Genomic DNA, 20,135 nt, shown 5'->3' on the forward strand with positions numbered 1-20,135 from the left:
GAAATGCTTCAAGGATTACTTTTGGCACTGACATAGTGAATGAGGTCAAAAACCATCAATACATTGTGGTGAAACTACAATTTCAGCCTAAAGGTATATGGCCGGTAACGGTTCCCAATGCAGTTGTTGTTAATGTAAAAGCACAGATCCCGCTGTCCGACGAAGAAGATAGCCACACATTCCAAAACCAGGTCAGCAGAGACCAAACGTCGCCCCGTGCCGTCTATACCAATTCGTTTGACCCCCAAAAAATCCGACGAAACAAATTAAAATAGGTTGTTCTTGACACCTAATGTACACACCAAAATGTGAAAAGTACATTTCCCGCCAGTACCCCAACTCCATTAGATTTATTACTCCCAGATGTGTTCATTAACCTTTCAGCATTCAAGTCGCAAACTCCACACCGAAAAGAGAAAAATCTTTCATGGTACGGATGAGAAGGCAAGGTACAGCCAGGATTGCCAATCCAAAGATAACAGATCGGATAAGGAAATGTAAAAAGACTGACTGGGGTGAGATAAGCATGGGGAGAGACAGAAAGGTACAAAGGAAAGCTAAAAGAACGGTACAGCTGGCAATCGAGGCTTGTACTTAAACTCTACTCCACACGACCAAAAATAGATGTCTCATTCTGGAGGAGATCACGGTTGAGATGCTGAACTCGCTCTTTTGTGGTCGACGGACGCCCTCTTTGCAGGGATGTCCAACAACTTTGCAGATCCTGCACTGAGATGGCGCGCGTGGCCTTTGCCGAGGTCGACGCTTTTTGCACGCTGCACAAGAGCCGTGTCATCAGTAGGTGATCCCTTTTCCGGCGTCTCGTCGATATTTGATGGGGAGGTTCCTGGCGAATTTTCATCTGCTTGGAAGTAACTGAGTAATCCTTCTGTAGACTTGACGCGAGGTTGACGATGCACCACCGTTGGCTGACGGCCGACGCCTGTATGGATGATATTTTCCTCTTCGCGAAACGTTGGTTCGACAGGACTGCTTTGCAGCTCGTCTTCCGTGTCGGATTCGGCTGTTGCAGCTATTGCGGTGCTGCTAGGTTTCTGCGCAAATACGTCACCGGACTGCCCCGATCGGCAATCATCAGGCTGTGGCGTTAACCGACGGAAATGCTCATCATCTAGTTCTTCGTATGAAGCAGAGAAATCCTCGTGCTGTTTTGGCGCAGAGACCGATCCAACACTGGTCCGTACGTGCGCTTGATTTGATGGTCTTTTAAGGGGCTTGCCTGAGAGCCATGAACCCTCGGAGTCCACAGAAGCAAGAGACTGCGACATCAACCCTGACGCTCGAGCGCCGGGACTGACTGGTGAATCTGTGCGACGTCGAGATAGAGGATCTTCATAGGAGCTGCTAGGGACAGGAGCATTGGGATCAACATGAAGGTTAGATGGCTGTCTATAACCTCGTCGAGTCGCAATGGGCTTGGCCGACGAGGCAGTTGCTTCAGGGGATTGCATTCTAGAATCTGGTGGAGATATCGGCAGTTCAGGAAGATCCTCTCTGAATTTTGATAGAGTACGAGCCGGCGTACCAGAAGTTCGCCGAACCTGTGGTTGGGCTACCAAGTGGGCTGGCGGCTTCTGTCGAGACATTGATTCCCGTGAAGTATTTGAAAAAGACACCTCAGATGGAGTAGACTTTCCTCGATCAATAGACTCCCTCTTCCCCGAATTCCCACCTCGTCGAAAAATCGTTGCCCATGCTCCCATTCGTCTCCCGCTCGCTTCGGAACTTCGTCTTGCGCTTGGTGGTTGTTGAATCGCGGCAGTAAGTTCTTCGGGTTTTGCGGATTCTGCAGGCTTCACTGATTCCACCGGCTGAGCGGCGATCTCTGAGATAAGATTTGGCATCTGAGAGATGTTCGAAGGGCCGCGAGAGTGATCCACAGATGGAGTTGGCGGTGACATACTTGCTTGAGAATAGCGAACGGCCTGTGCAGTGGCGATAACTGGTTCTTCTATAGGACTTTCCGCTGGAGTTGGCAGGTCAGCTCGTTGACTGATAGTCTCCGTTTCTTTTTCGGCAAACGGATCACGAGATATTGGCCCTTCAGGAGGATATTCGAGATAGGTCATAGTGTTTTCCTGTCGTTCTATTGATGCTGGAGCATTGACATCTTCCTGGGCGGATGAAGGGTCCTTTTCAATTCCCAACCCAACAGTTCCCTTGGCTTGATCCGGCACGGCTGCGGGAGTGCCCTGCTGGTCTCGTTGTTCCTTCGCACGCTGCTTTTCGGCCCTGCGTTCTAACCTACGACGCATGCGCTCCTCCTCGGCTTTCCTCTTCCTTTCTCTCCGCCTCTTATCTCTTTCCATGATTTCCCTTAAAGCGCCTGCGTCCAGAGTGTCGGCAAGATCGTCAATAGTCCTACTCTTTTTAAGCCTCTCTTTACTCCCCTTATCGTCTTTGCTGAGCATTGGTGCCTTCTCTCTCCTCGACTCACTTCTTGAGGGATTATGTGAAGACGTGTTTATGCCAGCAAGGGGATATTGCGGGCTTGTTGAGTACCTAATCTTTGGCCGGGGGAAAACAATGTCCAGCGCGCTAACTATGAACGCGCGGGTCTCGGAGTTTCCAGACATTGACGAGTGTATCGACTCTTCGAGCGGAAGAGATATGTTGGAAGTCGGCCGTTCAAGATTTCGGTTCAGCCCGCTGCGCATCTTTTTGCTGTCTCGTCGTAACATTCCTCCAAAATTTCCAGCGGGACGCTTCTGCGGTAGTGGCATGCTCATAGCCCTTATCTCCTCTTCCCGCACATGATCATTTTTCCTCTTTTTGCTGGATTTCCGTCGAGGAAGTGCCGAGTCGTTGGCACTGCGTTTGATTCGTAAGGTCTGTGGGCGCTGCAGTCTGCCCCGGTCCCTCGCCGATGGTATGCTAGTATGCGACTGTGATTGTAGTTGAAAATTGTAAGGTATTTCGTGGTCCTGTGTGACAGGTCGTAGATGCGGACTGGTGCCGAGTTCCTTGGTGAGTGGTAGAGCGGTGATGTCTTCGGCGCTGCCTTGGGGAAATGAATGCAGCTTTTCGGACGTGATTTGCATAGGTTCGAGGTCTAATGATATTTTCTCGCCGCCTTGCAGCGATGTGCTAGATTGTGAAGGAGCCCTCCTTTTCCGCCGGCTCTGTCTTCGGCTAAGACTCCTTCCAACCCCATGCGTGGTGTCCGGCATGTTGCCTGAAGGCTGGCTAGCATAAGCTGCGGCAGGCTTCTTCCCTTCAGCGACGGCAGTGGGACCCTCGGCCCTTAATTTCGTGGCGCGACGGCCTTTCCGCCCAAACGGCCACATCGGCATTGGAAGCAGGCCGAAGGGTTAGTGATGTTGGCGGCTGGTCCTGCGAAAGTGTTGCGGCCTGGAAGGCCATGCAGCGCAGGACGCGTAGCGATCGTGGTGAGAGGTTATCTGACGTCGAAAGAGGTGGCGAGAATCATAGCGCGGGTGGGCGGCGCGGAAGCGATCGACTAGGCGGGATCAAAAATGCAAGCACCGAGACGGTGAGGCTTTGATGGTGATGGCGATTAACGAAGAGGAATGAAAAGGAGAGTGATGGGGCGGGAGTGTGCGCTCTTGGTTAATGGTTATGCAAGGATGGGAGCAGTGAGGGACTTCGCGACAGTTAACAGCTGGTCTCCGCCCCGACGAAATACGCCTATCCAGCGGCAGCGATCCCGATGTTATTTTTGCTTTTTGCCTTCGGGAAATAAACTAGTTGGTACGTGTGCAGATGTGCAGACCGTGCATGGTGCGAAAAGCTCAGGCTTTTCGCGCTGGTTTGGGCCTTTTTCAGGGCCGGGGAAGAAATCAGCGGGCATGCAGCCTTCCCTACTCGTCACAACTGGCCGACGCCATAACGTCGACGGTCATCTGGACGGGGCAGGGCAGATCGTGTGCCGGTCCAAGTTTAACGCGCCGTACCTCGCCTCCATCGTCCACCGTCTTCATCTTGGCTCCTTCGCGGGGGCTAGCGATCGCTCCCACTTCCATCGCGTGGCAAAGTCGTCCAAACGCTCCACACCGAGTGCCTGTCGTTAAGACATGCCTCTTAATACCTTTGTGGCTGATGAGTGGTCTTCTGGAAATCTCATCCTTGTTCCTATCACGGCCTCCCCAGGCACTGTTTGCTAGCTGGGCTCAAACTGTATTCATAATACCTGTGCCAATCAAACGCCAAAGGACATGGAACGGTTTAGAGGGCCACAGGGCACGTTCAACCCTCAATTTCACCCTAGTCCTCTAGAACGGCTGTCTTCTTACAGCTCATAGGGTCTAATTATTGTATGCAAATCCAGGCGTCTGCGGACGGCCAGAGCCTGAGGCCTTTCGAGGGTCCTATATGCAAGAGCAATATTGGACCAGCCACGCTGTCCTGCAGAAAAGGAACGGTGAACCGCCAAGCCTGGCGCACGGGAAATTCGCTGGGGGCCCAATGAGAGCACGACGCATTCGGCAACACGAGCTGGGGAAAGCTTTGAGAGCGTCACCTTTGGATAAGAGACGGGAGCTATCTAGCCATCCAAGTACCTAGGTATCGAGGTGTGCATACCCCGTTAGGAAAACCTGCAGAAAGGCCGATGCCAGCTGGCGCGCAAAGCACAGGGGAACGCCTATCAAGATTCCCGGAGCATGATATCTCAAAGCAGAAAATGTCAATATTGGGTTCCAAGCAGACGGGATAAGTGCATTCATTCATTTTCGGTACATCTGTCGTGTCTGACGCAGAGCTTCAGCCTCTTATTATTATTGTGCAACATGACAGAAGCTTCACAAAATTTGTTCAAAGTGCACATCACCATAGCCATTCCAAGTAGCAGCTCCGAGGCCCTTATATCTCTACGGAAAAAGAACTTTCAAATCGACTCGAAGCTTCCCCGCCGCCTCTCAGCCGATTCATTCCGGTGAAGTTTTCATGCATTGGAGGCCTCCAGGAGGGTGTCCGCTCTCGAACATTGGCCGAACTCTTACTTCAGCCTCCTAGCAAGGATGACTGATCATTTGGATCCCCCAAACCTGGTACAGTCTATTGGGAAAGTATTAGACACAGTCTGGCTTTCTGAGTGATGTTATCCGCGACATACCCGGAGCCTTGAGCAGTCGGCGGAGTACAACGACCAAGAGTCTTCGTATCACGAACCGCTTGGAGAGCGTTTCACAATTATGGACGATAACTCGCAATCACGTGAAACAGACGAGGAGAGACACCTGCAGTAGGCGATAAGCGAAATCTGTCGGCAACACCGCCCAGGCGCCTTTGTTTACCAACAACTCACTGACCAGCACAAGCCTCACGATCCGAAAAGTTTTCAAGGAATCTCTTTCTCTAAACCGATATTTTCAAAGTAATCTCACCATGGATTTCAACCCGCGCATGAGCATGGCGCGCGGCTCAAACAATAACAACAACCAGCGCGGCCGGCAACAAGACGAGAGCGATGCCTTTATGACATTAGTACCTACCCACATTTTCAAGTTATGAAGACGTTTATTCTAACGCAATCATAGCCTGACAGAGAAATCGCTGGCTGCATCAGCGACATTGGCATCAACTTCACCATCGCAGACCTGCAGAAACCCAACCCGCAACAAATTCAGAAAGTCTTCGAATGGTTTGCCGAGCTGTTAATGAACACGACGCGCGAGGTGGTTGCGCCAGCCATGAAGGCCGCAGCGGAGGACATGTGCGGGCCCGAAGCCGACAGGATATTCACGTCGGACACGCGGGACCTGATGGGGTTCTTCGTCGTGCTGAGGAAGCTTCTCTCTGAGGTTTGTATACCCCACCACCATGACCGCGAACGCCGGCTTACGAAGGAATTTCTCCAAACCCCAGTGTGGAATCCATGACTTCACCTTCCAAGACCTGTACAAGCCGACGCGGGAGCGGCTCGTCAAGATCTTCTCCTACATCATCAACTTCATCCGCTTCCGCGAGTCGCAGACCTCGGTCATCGACGAGCACTTCAACAAAGCCGAGCGGACCAAACTGCGCATTGAGCAGCTCTACCACGACAACCAAGCGAGAGAAGCACAGCTATCGGAGCTCGAGCGCAACCGCAAAGCGACCGAGGCCGCGATGCGCGAGAAGGAGAAGCGCAACAACGAGCTCAAGCAGCGGCTGCTGGACCTGAAGAAGGGCCAGGAGCGAGTGGCGGAGAAGCTGGAGCGCGTGCGCGAGGAGCAGGCGCGGCTGAAGAGCATCCTGGAGGAGAAGACGGCCGCGACCATGGGCGTCAAGCAGGAAGCCGCAAAGCTGCGCCCCTACACGCAGCAGAGCCCCGCGGCGCTCGAGGAGGCCCTGCGCGACCTCAACGCCAGCCTGACGGCCGACAAGACGCAGATCGACGCGCTGGACCGCCGCGCCCGCGCGCTGCACACGTCGACGGACTCGTTCGCCGTCGCCGCCACCGACGTGCACGCGTGCACGCGCCTGCTCACGGACGTCCAGGCCGATCTCGGCAAGGAGGAGGAGGAGCTGGCCAAGGCGGCCCGCCATCGCGACGCGCTGTCTGAGCGCAGCAACAACGTGCGCGACGTCGAGCGTCAGGAGCGGCTACTGCAGAAGCAGCTGGCGAACGTGAACGCGCGGACCGAGAAGCTGCGGCGCAATGCGGACGAGAAGGCGGAGGCGGCGCGCATGCGCATGGAGGAGCTGAAGAGCGTGCACAGGCGGCTGGCAGAGGAGAGGGGGGAGAAGGGCCGTGAGATGGAGAGGAGAAGGGTCAGGATCGAGCAGACGGAGAAGAAGGTACGTATCATCTTTTCATTCCAGTTAAAGCCATTCATGAAAGAAATATTTTACTGACTATTTGCTCAGATGGTCGATCTCAAGGAGAACATCGAGAATGAGGTCCACAGCGCNCATGACGAGTATCTGAAGATGGAGTCACATATCAAGCTGTATATTACCGAGATGGAGCAGAGTCTCTGAATTTGTGCATTGATTGCTTTATGACGAATTTGAGTTTACGAGAGGTTGGATATCTTTTCCGATATCAGTAAGGCGTTTGGGAGGTCCTCGTCGGGTAAAATTGGGCTCGAATGTTGCTTTAGACCTCTCTTGAACTAGTTTTTGTAATCGAATCATTTGATGCATAGTGTTCCCGCTGCCATGACTAGTACTGTCCTGAGTCATTGACCCAGTAGCGTATGACAACAGTAATGCTGAATCAACAGATCGGCCTGACAGGACCTTGGAGGGGCTGGTATGGTGATGGCGAGGTCATGTTGATAGCGAAACACCAAATGCTATATTTAGGTAAGAGGGCTCTGATAGAGTCTATCTCTTCGTTTAAGTTTCAGTCTAGCCGCCTGTCCCTGATATATCAAGGGTCAGTACTGCCCTCCCGAACACACTCAAAAAGGTTGAGTAGGGTCGCCATGCAAAATTCTCTATTGAATCCTATATATCGTGCGAGGACGTGGCATGACGTCGTGATGAGGTGCAAGTGCGCCGGGAGCGTAGGAATGGGAGTGCGGCGTGTGAAGCCCGGTGCGAGCGAGGTGACGAGGATTGAGGGGGATGAAGGACGTGAAATTACAATATCTACGAACAGGGCATGTTTCAGTCTCTTTTGTGATGCGCAAAGTTCAGACTTCGCGGAGACTTGGGTGCTTTGTCAACCTCTACCTTGCCTGGGAGGTAAACGAAAGGACGGAAAAAAGGTGCTATCTGTGCAACGCCGGGAGATCAAGACAGGTGGTTGTGCCATGCGCCCTTAAACAGTAGATAAGAGGAAAGTAGGTGTAAAGTCTGTGGTATCAGGGGATGAAGGAGGAAGGGGAAGGGATTGTAACTGAGGCACAAGCAGCCGTGCAATGAAGACTAGACAAAAGCAAGCAATAAATAGAGTTCGGAAATATGGCCGTTGGGAATTTAGAAGAAGTATGGAATTGTTGCCCTATTATTTTTCCAGGTTAGTTGTCAATCACAGAACTGAGGTTTTGCAGGTGGTGTACGAACCCAATTGCAACCATTGCAGTTAGCCCAATCAGGGCTTTTCTTGTTACTTTCTCCTTTTTGATTTCTTCTTCTAGGACCTTGACTTTCTTGACAGGTTGTGCCTCTGCCACAGTTTCTTCTTCGTCAACTTCTAGCTCCTCCGCTTTGCGCTTCGATGACTTGACGCCATTTACTTTTGGCCCTTCTAACTTGTTCGCTTCCTCAACCATCTCCTTTGCCTTGGCGATTAAGTCCTCTGTACTCTCTAGTAATGGGAGCTCCGGGTGTTCAGCAGGTATGTCGACCTTTACGGTTGTCGTAGTTGTTTCGACGTCCCCATTCTTTTCGACTGCCTCATCGACCTCAATTCTGACCGTCTCGCCATCTACAGACTCGGAGACAGCTGATTCAGAACCCTGTGTCCCATTCTCCATGACATTCTGCAAGGGGCTAGTCGCGGCGATAGTGCCTAGAGCGGTAGAGGGTTCCGTCTTCACTGAGTTCCTTGTGGTACGTGACTTTCGAGGGCTCGCGATTTTCCTGCCGGGGGTTGCAACCTTGCTTGGGGACACAGAGCGAGAAGTCCTGCTCCGCGTAGCGCGGACTGATGCCGAAGGCGGGAGTAGCGAGCCCTTTTCCGGTATGATAAACCTTGGAGGTGTCATGATCTCGATGTTGTTCCTGTCCTTGCTGCCCTTTTCTATCGGTTCAGCGTCGAGTAGTGCGACGATCCATCCGCGCATGCCATACTCATCCGCAAGTTTGAGTGCTAGGAAAATATTGATGTTAGAATGCCGACTGGTGTAATCCTCGTAATAATCCAACGCTGTTTGACGTACCGTCTTCTGGCGCTACCCATACGCTTCCAGCCACCTCTTCGGAGTCAGCGGACGGGAACGTCTTTTGATATTTTCGCTCAGCTTCCTCTTCAGCTACAGATGCCCATGGAAATGCGGCTTTGAACATCCCAGTCGCGCTTATGTAACCATCGCTGCTTCGGCGCTATAGATTTCAGGTCAGCCATCGAGTTCTTGCTCAATCAACCACCGCATTATCGTACCATCAAGAAGTATGATTCGGGGTACGAGGACGTCTTCGACAGCGAAAATATGCCGGATCCGCTCAGGTCCTTTGGTAAGGGGGCGCGGAGGTGGGCATAGTCGAAGGAACCCAAGTTCTCAATCTTGGAGGCGTTTACGAGGCCTGTCTGGCCGGGCTTCACGGCAAGGTTCGTTTGGCCTAACCGCCGCCGCTCGACAAGAATCTCGTCTGCGATGGTTAGCGATGGAGTTCCAGGAGATGCGCAATGCGCGATGCACTACGTGTACGTACGGGAAGGAGAGTTCTCAGGCTCAACTAGAGGATTTCGCCTCTCTGGTAGTGATCGCTTGGAAACCATTTTGGAGAGTGATGGAGATGATGAAACGAGGTCGGGAAGCAGAAGTTTTCTGCTGCAGCGCCAGCGCGTTGATGGGGGTGACGAGAGGGTGACTTGGGCGCGCAACCTCAGCCACCGGCTCTGCTGGCAAGCTGCTACCGTGGATGGAGTCGGCTCGTGAGTGAATGCGACAGCAAATAAAGTATGCGCGCGATGCAATTAACGTCTCTGCAGAATGTTTGGAGATGCAGTTCTGGTTGCTAGGCGAGGGAGATGGTGAGAGCTTTGACTTGGGTGTTCGGGGTTGTATCCTTGCGGGCTAGGCAGATGGAGGCGTGGCTGGCCAGAAAGAGGTTGGGAGTCGAGATTTTCCCCGGACTTCAATCATCATTCGATCACGCAAATTCCTTATTTCGGCCTCGGATTACCCATCAGGGATGTGATAGATGCGACGATGCGACAGGGAGTTCATCAATCGGTGCAACAGAGCGACCAAGCTTGTTCAAGCCAGTCAAAGCCTGTCGTTGATCAAGCTTGCGCCTCCTTTCTGGGGGGACCAGGGATGGGAAGGGTGTGCATCATGGCACACCAGATCTTTCCATAAATTCAACGGTCATGCTAGTTTCGAAGCTTGAACGAGTTATCGAATAGGTAAGAATGACCTGCACTGTCAGATCCACCTCTTCGGCATGCCGGGGATCCCCACTAGTTTCCTCGAGTCCTGACAGCTCTGCTGGAGCTCGAGTAGTGGGTGAATGGCTCTGCTGGATGTCTTGAATACATTTAGAGAAGTGAATTCATTATTGAAAGGTCGTGAAGAAGCTCTCACGACAGCAAGAATATTTTTGTGGATAGGATATCCCGACACGTGTTCCTGGTTAGGTGAAGTAGTTCCAAAATGATTTCTCCAGATTCACCTGCATACGTCTTCGGGAGTCATCGCCTTCACATTGAAGTATCCGTTCAAACAGTCGCCTCGAGGCTATCGAGGCTCAGCCGAAATCCGTTATCATGTCAAAAGCTTCACACCATCCATCGTGAAAAGGCACAGCGAAGGCGTAGCGGGGCACAGCAATGACACCTCAGACGTGCCTCAGCTGGCGCACCACCCGTTTCAACGCAAATCCAATCATGGGCCATGGGCCTCGATATCTCAGCGCAGGCTTACATAACCTGCCACTTCGTGCTTCACCAGTCGCAGAGCTATTTCGAGAGGCGGTGTGGACGTTCGTTGCACGGCCCTGCTGCTGCCCCACATGTCACAGATGAGGCAACAAAAGGCTGCTTCACGCATTTTGACACATCTTCTTCGCATACCCACCCCTCTTCAGCCGCCTGATACTTTAGTCAACCTACAACTCTAACCGCATCGAAGCCCATCTCCTCGCTTTTGTTACCGAATCCCTCAAAAAGCTGCAGACATGACGCACGATCACGACGACGAGCTTCAGCCAGAGCACACTGAGGGGTTTAAGGTTGGTGAGAAGAAGACCATTGATGAGTATCAAAAGTTAGGTGAGTGATCTCGGAGTTCTTGCTACCCATTCTAGACCATCAGCACCGCATATGTACTTTTGAATTCCTGGAAGCCGCTTTTCGGTCTCACGAGCAAGTTGAGCTGCCCCTCACTGTGACTTTTGTCCTCGTATCTCTGAACACACGCCATAGCGTACACTATTCCCCTGCATATATCCCTGCTTCTAACCCAAACATTAAAACATTTGCTTCTATTATTCTCTACCATTATTTATACGCAATGCTTGAGCCAACCGATCTAGTCCTCTAACTGACCACAACACCAGACCAAAACGACGAATCCCTCCGCAAGTGGAAAGAGTCTCTAGGACTTGGCGCCGGAAAAGACATCTCCGACCCCAGCGACCCACGCAAATGCATCATCCTCTCCCTCGGTCTCGAAGTCGAAGGACGACCCGACATAATTATTGACCTGAAGCAGCCGGGCGCCGTCGACGCTCTCAAGAGCAAGCCATTCACAATCAAGGAGGGTGCAGTATTCCGCATGAAGGCACAGTTCAAGGTGCAACATCAGATTCTGTCGGGCATGAAATACGTGCAGGTGGTTAAGCGGCTGGGCGTGTCGAACAAGATGCAGGAGATGATTGTAAATTGACCCTACTTCATTGAACGATGGATGGAATGCTGACTTGGATGATATCCAGGGTTCTTATAGCCCTAATACCGAGGAGAAACCACTCTATGAGAAGAAGTGTAAGTGTGATGGACTTCATTGCTCTTCCGCTTCGGAAAAAAAAACACTGCTAATGTCCCCTTCCTACAGTTGAACCTGAAACCGCCCCCTCCGGCATGATAACCCGCGGTCACTACAATGCCACCTCCAAATTCGTCGACGACGACAACCAGACGCATCTCAAGTTTGAGTGGTCTTTTGATATCAAGAAGGACTGGTAGAAGACGGTCTGTTATGGGCTTTTCTTGGGCTGTGGCATCTGTAGTAGAAGTGGTGTATTAAGTTGGAAAATGATACCGAATATGAACTGTGGGTGGGCTGGCTAGAAGCGTTGTTTAGTTTAGGTAGCTAGTTGGTTGTACTAGAAGAAAAATTTAGGGCAAGGGTTGCTCGTGGTTGAGGATGTAGATGATATCATGAGATCCTATGGGACTGAGTAGGTGCAAAAGCCTAAGGTGGAGCTAGAGAGCAATCCAACTGCAGTTCAAATCCTTTTCAAGCGAGCTTGACTGCCTTACTTCTCTTTAATTCTTAAGCACAGGTGTTTAGTCGCATAAAGCATGGTACGACCCTTGACCAAATCTTTTGAGATTGGACCAAGGCTTTGGAGTGCTTTAGTATGTTTAGCCCAATCCGATCTAATTAATATCTGGGAGATAGAGAACCTATGGCAAGTGATTTAACGCTACTTCAGTACCTCGCTTCACTAGCAAAGTACAATATCCAGGCAGAGTTGAGCAGTGTAATCAAAAGATTTGAGGGGTTCAAATCCAGCATAAGAGATCTCTTAGGGAATTGTAGTGGTGACCGACGCAAACGCGAAAACGATCAAGAAGAGCATTGAGAAGGATACCGCCACCGTATTCCAGAGCCAAAGCACTACTCGAGGTAATCCGAGACGCTTCAGGAGGAGCAGCTGGAGGGTTGTATGAGCGTGATATTGTTCTTATATAAACCCCATAAGAACCCGTTCCACCTCATGGTCAATAACCCTCCAAAGAAGAGAACCGGCACCACCTTTCCATCACCCTCCTCGCCTTAACCGTCCGTCCCGCCCATCCCCTTTCCCCACCGCCCGACCCAAATCTCCTCACCGACACATTCAGAATAGGAATATCCTGCTCCCATGGATCCTCCTCCCTCGAATCCGATCGCCCTTCCACCCCTTCCCCATCCCCAGCATCCTCCTCGTCCAATCCCAGCTCCATATCAACATCCTCCCCCTCCCCCACCACCCCTCTCCCCCCCGCCCTCCCCGCCGCCTCCACCCCCGCCGCGACCAGCCTCCCGAGCCCCTGCGCCGAGAACGCCGGCGTCGGCGCAAGCAGCGCGAGCGGATTCAGCAGCACCAGCACCGGATGCTGCTCCTCCTCGTCCTCGCTCTCCTTCCGCGCCATATCGGCTCCAGCGCCTGGTTCCCTGGCCGGCCCGCTGTATGCGGCCAGATAGGCGTGCAGGGCGGGGACGGAGGCGCAGAAGGCGAGGCGGATGCGCTGGGAGGCGAGGAGGGTGCGGAGGGTTGGGGGGAGGAGGGGCTGGGCTGCTTGGTCTTGGTCTTCGGTGTTTGATTGGGGTGTCGGAGTGAGGGAGGTGAGGAGGTCGGCGAGGAAGGCGGAGCGCGAGGTGCAGACTATGATGATGGTTTGGGGCGGCGAGGGCTGCGAGACGAGGTGGGTGAGGAAGCCGGGGAGGCTGAGCGGGTGGAGGACGGTGGGAGTGAGGGAGGGCTTGCGCGGTGTAGCTGGGTCCATTGGAGGAGGGAGGAGGAAGTTGTGTTGTTGGATTGCTCTAGAGTATGGAGCTGTGTGGTGGGGTTGAGTCTGGTCGTGTGCTGGACATATTTGAAATAGTAGAGTGTGGTGGTGTCTCCGTAGATTTAGAAAGCTATAGAGAGCACCGTATATCGACAGATGCCGCCTCGCTTTGTTTTTCAACCCATAGCGGAATTGTGTTGTGGAGTCGAGGAGAAACAGCTTGAGCCATCCCACGCAACGACCTCAACGTCACCCCCACCCGTTCTCCCGAAAAAACTGCAACCAACAACGCTCATACGTCTCAACTCCTCCGAGAGGAAAGGCGGAGAAATGGAGTCTATATCCCGCATCTCTAGCATGCTGGAAACAGGTACACTCTACACCATCACCCCTCGTCATGCATCCAGCAACTTACGCCCAATTTACTCCCGCAGCTCGAGACCTCACCCTCGAAGCTGCACGCGATGCCAGTTACATCCGCAAGACGTCGACTCGCGTGCTCCCTGCCGCCCAACTCAAGAAGCTGCTCGACAGCCGTTCCGACCGCGACGTGCTTGAAGGTCTGCGGAAAGTCATCACTGTATGACCACCCCTCCGCTATCCGGCATAAAGTCTAATGCTAACTTATATTATTGTGTAGATGACCCACCGCAACCAACCCACCCTTCCCTACTTCAGCTCCGTAATCAAAAATATCGCATCGCCTTCCCTTGAAATAAAGAAGCTCGTCTACATATACCTACTCCACCATGCCGAAGCGGAGCCGGATACGGCGCTGCTGTCCATCAACACGATCCAGAAGTCTCTCACAGACTCGAACCCCCAGCTGCGGGCGCTAGCGCTTCGTGTAATGTCGGGCATCCGTGTCCCCGTCATTAGCCAGATCGTGTCCCTAGGTATCAAGCGTGGAGCAGGCGATATGAGTCCGTATGTACGGCGAGCAGCGGCGTTGGCTATACCGAAATGCTACTCCCTGGACCCTACAACGCTGCCGCAGCTTCTGGAGTACCTCTCAACACTGCTGGGAGACAAGCAGTACTTCGTGGCCGGCGCGGCCGTCGCCGCCTTTCTGGAAGTCTGCCCAGAACGGATGGATCTAATACACCCCCACTATCGCAGTCTCATCCGCAAGCTAGTAGACATGGACGAATGGGGTCAGCTGGCCACATTGCGACTCATGATGATATATGCACGGAAATGCTTCCCACGGCGGACAAGGCGTGTTAAGAAAAGTAGTTCGAATACTAATGATACTGCCACTACAAAAACTACCAAAGGATTCTACGACTCGGACGGCTCTTCAGATGACGACAACCCCTCCCACACTACCGAGGAAATCGTCCTCCTAGACCCAGATCTCGACCTCCTCCTCAAATCATGCACGCCCCTCCTGCAATCGCGCAACTCCGCCGTCGTCATCGCCGTCGTCCGCTGCTACCTCTACCTCGGGAACTCGACCTACCTCGACAGCGCTATCGGGCCATTAATCTCCTTGCTACGCTCCGGAACCGACATCCAGCACATTGCGCTCTACAACATCGTGCAGGTGTGTCTGGCGCGGCCCGAGCCCTTCGCCGCGCACTACACGCACTTCCTGGTGCGCAGCACCGACGCACCGCACATCTGGCGCCTGAAGCTGGAGCTACTCACCCTGATCTTCCCGCACGCGCCGGCGCGGCTGCAGAGCCTGATCCTAGCCGAGCTGTCGCACTTCTCGCGCAGCGGGTCGCAGGACCCGGGCCTGGTGCGCGAAGCCGTGCGGGCCATCGGCCGCTGCGCGCAGAGCAGCGCGACGAGCCCGCGCACCTCGGCGCGCTGCCTGCGCCTGCTGCTCGCGCACATCGGCAGCGCGGACGCGCATCTCGTCGCCGAGAGCCTCGAGGTCATCCGGCACCTGATCCAGCGGGATCCCGGCGCGCACCGCACCACCGTCGTGCGGCTGGCGAAACATCTGGACGCGGCGACCAGCGCGCAGGCCCGCGCCAGCATCATATGGCTGGTCGGCGAGTTCGCGGGACTGGACCCGGAGAACAACATCGCTGCCGACGTGCTGCGCATTCTGGTCAAGGGGTTTAGTGACGAGGCGGAGGCGGCCAAACTGCAGATTGTGCTGCTGGCCGCGAAAGTGTATGTGCATTACTTGAACGCGAATCCGCCTCCAGACCCCGTGCCTCAGACATCGCAGCCTCAGGACGCGGCATCGCTGCTATCTGGGTTTGAGGAGGAGGGTGGATTCAGGGACACGGAGCTGGCGAAGGAAGTCCCGCACCAAGGGCATAAGGAAGCGGAGAAACCGCATCCGATACAAGCACTCTATCACTATGTCTTGCTTCTCACCCGCTATGACACCTCCTACGATCTTAGAGATCGCGCCCGCGTCTACCGTGCGCTGCTCGCCACCCCTTCATCCACCCAGCTGGCCTCTCTCCTTCTCCTCGCACCGAAACCTGTTCCGCAGACGCCAAGCCCCAGCGAAACTCGCAAGGGCTATACGCTCGGAAGCGCGAGTCTGGTCGTCGGGGATGAAGGTGGTGTGGGCGGACTCAGAGGATACGAGGATCTACCGCCGTGGGTGGAAGAAGGGAAGGAGCCTGATTCACGGTTGAGAGACGAGGCTGGAGGCCCTGGCAAGGAGTACGAGCCAGGTCGGAGGGAGACGGCAAGTGAGAAGTTGGACAGCGCAATTGGTGTTGGCAGGGTTGTAGATACGGGCCTTGCCCCGAAAAATACGAATGGCATCAAGGAAAGGTCGTTGGATGATTGGCTGGCAGAGGATAAAGAAGAGAGCGAGGAAACCGAAGAGGAGACCGAAGAGGAGGAGGAAAGTACGGAGGAGGAAGAGGAGACTGAGAGTGAGGAAAGCGATGACGAAGGCGAGGGGGATAGGTTGGTGAAATGATAGTTAACTATCTGAAATCTATGCCTCTTGAGGTCTTATGGTCTTACCATTGACGCTTATCCTTCGAAGGCTGACTCCTGGTCGTGATACTGAATGACGAGTGCTGGAATTCAGCTACACACAGCTCAGGGTTATGCATCAGGTCGGCTCTTGGAAAATAAGAGTGGAAAGGGTAAGTCGTCCAATGGTTGCCACACCACAAGCCATTCCGATAAGCTTCTGAAATTTTTCAAAAGAGGCCCAAAGCATAACCGTGAGCTATGCGCAGTCGCGTTCCAATTCGTAAAGATATTTAGGTGGTAAAATATCGTCTCGGTTCCGCCCAACGCTTTCTGAAATAGAATGGTGACGTCTTCTCCAACTCATTCCCATAAACGCTACATTTATAGGGACAGCCGAAATTAATAAATAAAGTAACACCACTGGGCAGTAGAGAATCTAACGATTGACGGTTTAGCGTGAGAGCCATGAAATTAGAGGTGATTTGAAGGATTTATAGAGGTTGTTGAAACTCGGATCCCTGACCAACAGACAAGTGACGAGTGAGCTAACGAGGTTCGGAATGTTCATGGTCAACGAGCAGAGTGACAAGAGATTACTATTTAGCTGGGACGACATGTGTGACAGCTGAGTAACTTGAAAAACATACAGAAAAAGACTACGAAAACCGAATCGCCACGAGATGAAGTTTTAAAAGAATAACAGGGTCTGAAGCAACAGACAGAGGCCTGGAGACAGTAAAAGATAAATAGAAAGTGCACTAATGCCAGAGAGCGATCTATGGAGCTTCTTGGCCCCGATCGCTAAAGCCTGATATTAAGAGACAACCCAGGCTGGACCATAATTAGGTCAACAGACTAGAGGACATGAGAGAAAAATCCCACCCGCGCCATCGCGCGATGCAGAGTGTATATAGTACAGGCGGCGATTATTACTTTTACTCTTTAAAGAGCAGGACTTTAACAGCGTAGAGCAACATCTCCATTACGCTATGGCAGACCTATTATCGACGACTAGGAACATCAGCAATGAATACAACACCCCGGAACAATCTTACCTATAAGCGGCGGCGACTTGTGGCTGGCGTCTCTTTAAGCGAGGCGTATAATCATCGGACTGTCGCAATTTACCATCCTCTTGATCAGTCTCATCATAGCTTCGTTTCCTTGAGGCGGAACTTTCAGTGCGCTGCAGCCGAGGCTCCGGTGGACCGATTTTGTCAGCCCCGTTCGTTGCGTTAGTCTTATTTTCCATTTCGAAGTCAGAGCCTGCTAAGGTACGATTGCTTCCCTCGGATCGAGCAGGGCTATCGCGCGTACCATCGTAGCTAGCATGTCCATTGGCGCGATTCAATGGCTGATCAACCTTCCACGGGTCATGGGATGGAGAATTCTCGGATTCAGGGAGGAGGGGAGGATGTGAATGATGAGATGGCATTGAGCCGTAGCCGCGCTGAGGAGGTTGCCCATATGACGAACTCCGGTAGCCGCTGTACGAATTAGAGCGGGGGGGTCCCTTATCGCCGTAAGGTCTGGTAGTACGTCAGTTAAATTCATAGCTATACGAACAACCTTCTTACCGTGGGGGTTTATCTGGAGTTTTCATGGGCTCCTCTACAGGTTGAGGAGGCATATAGGCTGGACCTGGAGTCGGAAATACTGGCTTTGGTGAACCCGTAACGCCCAATTGAGCAAGTATATCTTCCTGACTTTGATCCTTTGCAGCCGAAGGCTGGGCGTGTGGAGAATCTGATTTATCCCTTGCGTCTGATTCCGGCTCGTTGGCAGAATGTTGACCTGAAGTCAAGGCTTGCTCAAGGTTATCCATGACGTTCCAATTAGAATCAGTTATTTCTCTATCTTCTCTATCCTGAACAACCTCTTCGACTGACCAATCAGGACGGTCGCGGTTTGCAACCACATCCTCCAAAGATATGAGCTCAACGTTTATGTCCGGAAATTCGACGAAAATCGGATCGTCCATGACATTGGGCCAATCGTCTGTTTGTCTCACATTCAAGAAAGCTTCGTGCGAGTTCTCTAGTGTGAAATAGATGGACACGGACTCTCCGTTTCCAAGCTTCTCGGCAGGCGGCCGCAACGCTTGTTCTTCTGCTTCGGCATATGTCGAAGGCAGAGCACGGGTCACCTGCTTCGCTGGGCGCCATACTATAGAACATTAGACTCTCATACCGAAACTCTGGCGTTGATGACTCACAGATAACACCAAGGCTCAGATTCGGATCGATTGGTTCATTTCCTTTCGGCCATATGGCACCATCGAAGTCGAAGTCCCAGTCATCCCAAGCTAGGTATAGTTCACCGGGCTTTGATCCATTGGCCGGGTCGGGGTTCATGCTCACAGCGCTGGAAGGCTGTCCTTGAATCGGTGTGGTTTGATCTGTGTGAGGCTGTGCCGGGGTTGGAATAGGCGTTGCGTTCGGGTCTTGTGTGCTTGGAGGAGGCTGGGGGCCATACGGACCATACTGATCATTTGGAGGATAAGGCGGTTGTTGATTTGGAGGTTGCCAAGGTTGTCCGGACTGTGGATATGGCGGGGCATTAGGATCCGGTGGACCTTGAGGCGGCTGGCCGGATTGAGGCGGGTAGCCTTGGTAGCTTGCTTGCTGAGGTGGATAGCCTTGTGGAGGTTGCTGATAGCCTTGCGGTTGCTGATACCCTCCTTGATTTGGCGGGTAACTAGGCTGAGGATAGCCTTGCTGATAATTCTGAGGAAGCTGTTGGTACCCTCCAGACTGTTGATAATTTGGCGGAGGTCGATACGGGCCTTGCTGTGGCGGGTAACTTTGTGGTTGCTGATAGCCTTGATTCTGTTGATAGTTTGGAGGTTGTTGATATCCCTGCTGATATCCACCTTGTGGAGGAGGCTGATAACCACCCTGAGGTGGTGGATACTGGTTCTGTCCGTAGGGAGGACCTTGATTTTGTGCAGGACCACGATAACCTGGTGGAGGTGGATAGCGTGTGATTATTGGATTGCCTTTACGCTTCTGATATGGCGGTCTATCACGTTATCAGCACCATTAAACTACGACTAGTTTACGAGACACGTGCCGAAGTGAGTCATAGTTGGTTATGCGTAATCAATTTTACACAAAAATAATGCAATGATCACAAAATAAGAAATCATCGAGCATGACTTACTGACTAGGAGGTTGCCCTTGCTGTGGAGGAGCACCCTGAGGATATTGAGATTGGCCATAGGGTGGCTGCTGATAAGGCTGTTGACCGTACGGAGATTGCTGACCATATGGCTGTTGAGGATATTGCTGTGGTTGTTGACTGTAAGGTGGTTGCTGGTACGGTGGCTGGCCATTTGCGTACTGGGGTGGTTGATATGGCGCCGTGCCTGCCGCGGGACCACTCCACGCCATCCGAAAACAGCCTTTCTAGCTAATGGAATATGAGAATACAATTCTGTCAAAAGCAAGATGAGGCTTTGATGAACGAAGTTGTGGGTATAGTTATCTTGGTGGAGTAGAGAAGGGAAAAGTGGGGGATTTACTTACGTCTCAAGCTAGATTCAGTTCACAAGGCTTGGCGAAGAAAATGCACAAGCCTTCGCAAGGCAGTAGGCAGCACGTATTGGAGGCCTTTGGGTTTTAAAAATTGAGTGAAAGCAAGAGTATTATAGAGATAAACGTGGTGAATGAGAGACTTAAAATTTTAAAGCTGATGAGGTGAGAGGGAGAACAGCCGCCAAGAGAAAGAGCTCCAGAGACCAGGTGAGACGAATTGGCTATGGCACAGAGTGTCTGAAAGTAGCGGAGACATGGGAAATGTGTAGAACAGGCTGAAGATGGGCTGCTATGCACGACTTGCCGTTGGTGAGGTTGGACGTAAAGGTTATTAGTTTGATGTCTTCCGAAGCGGCGCTCTCGCTGACTAAGTGATTATTGCGGGCTTCTTGCAACGCGAT

General features: G+C 52.6%; 7 protein-coding genes across 7 annotated transcripts; 3 read left to right on the forward strand and 4 right to left on the reverse strand.

Moving 5' to 3' along the window:
• Nucleotides 1-644: 644 nt before the first annotated feature.
• On the reverse strand, nt 645-3,314 carry K441DRAFT_597081 (uncharacterized protein; the record flags this gene model as incomplete). Its single annotated transcript, XM_067645045.1, has 2 exons — nt 645-2,099; nt 2,130-3,314. 2 exons carry the CDS (start codon nt 3,312-3,314, stop codon nt 645-647), a joined length of 2,640 nt encoding a protein of 879 aa, XP_067496400.1.
• Nucleotides 3,315-5,367: 2,053 nt separating this feature from the next.
• On the forward strand, nt 5,368-6,945 carry K441DRAFT_682975 (uncharacterized protein; the record flags this gene model as incomplete). Its single annotated transcript, XM_067651646.1, has 4 exons — nt 5,368-5,466; nt 5,520-5,783; nt 5,848-6,762; nt 6,832-6,945. The coding sequence occupies 4 exons, from the start codon at nt 5,368-5,370 to the stop codon at nt 6,943-6,945; spliced, it is 1,392 nt and encodes a 463-aa protein (XP_067496401.1).
• Nucleotides 6,946-7,890: 945 nt separating this feature from the next.
• Nucleotides 7,891-9,355, reverse strand: K441DRAFT_691421 (uncharacterized protein; the record flags this gene model as incomplete). Its single annotated transcript, XM_067652481.1, has 5 exons — nt 7,891-7,915; nt 7,978-8,725; nt 8,796-8,958; nt 9,017-9,225; nt 9,289-9,355. The coding sequence occupies 5 exons, from the start codon at nt 9,353-9,355 to the stop codon at nt 7,891-7,893; spliced, it is 1,212 nt and encodes a 403-aa protein (XP_067496402.1).
• Nucleotides 9,356-10,634: 1,279 nt separating this feature from the next.
• Nucleotides 10,635-12,199, forward strand: K441DRAFT_623875 (E set domain-containing protein). Its single transcript, XM_067646061.1, has 4 exons — nt 10,635-10,849; nt 11,137-11,456; nt 11,515-11,563; nt 11,634-12,199. Exons 1-4 carry the CDS (start codon nt 10,756-10,758, stop codon nt 11,762-11,764), a joined length of 594 nt encoding a protein of 197 aa, XP_067496403.1. The 5' UTR covers nt 10,635-10,755; the 3' UTR covers nt 11,765-12,199.
• On the reverse strand, nt 12,161-12,769 carry K441DRAFT_671587 (uncharacterized protein). The gene has a single exon (XM_067650441.1). It carries the CDS (start codon nt 12,749-12,751, stop codon nt 12,527-12,529), a length of 225 nt encoding a protein of 74 aa, XP_067496404.1. The 5' UTR covers nt 12,752-12,769; the 3' UTR covers nt 12,161-12,526.
• Nucleotides 12,770-13,559: 790 nt separating this feature from the next.
• On the forward strand, nt 13,560-16,611 carry K441DRAFT_649390 (ARM repeat-containing protein). Its single transcript, XM_067646942.1, has 3 exons — nt 13,560-13,667; nt 13,732-13,877; nt 13,938-16,611. Exons 1-3 carry the CDS (start codon nt 13,628-13,630, stop codon nt 16,194-16,196), a joined length of 2,445 nt encoding a protein of 814 aa, XP_067496405.1. The 5' UTR covers nt 13,560-13,627; the 3' UTR covers nt 16,197-16,611.
• A 321-nt stretch (nt 16,612-16,932) lies between these two features.
• Nucleotides 16,933-19,832, reverse strand: K441DRAFT_21783 (uncharacterized protein). The gene is made up of 6 exons (XM_067640580.1): nt 19,726-19,832; nt 19,361-19,605; nt 18,414-19,219; nt 17,776-18,364; nt 17,254-17,727; nt 16,933-17,209 (listed from the first exon to the last, which is right to left on the reverse strand). The coding sequence occupies exons 2-6, from the start codon at nt 19,588-19,590 to the stop codon at nt 17,200-17,202; spliced, it is 2,109 nt and encodes a 702-aa protein (XP_067496406.1). The 5' UTR covers nt 19,591-19,605; nt 19,726-19,832; the 3' UTR covers nt 16,933-17,199.
• Between the last annotated feature and the right edge of the window lie 303 nt (nt 19,833-20,135).

The sequence above is a fragment of the Cenococcum geophilum genome (genome assembly GCF_001692895.1).
Source record: "Cenococcum geophilum 1.58 unplaced genomic scaffold K441scaffold_104, whole genome shotgun sequence".
NCBI lineage: Eukaryota > Fungi > Ascomycota > Dothideomycetes > Gloniales > Gloniaceae > Cenococcum > Cenococcum geophilum.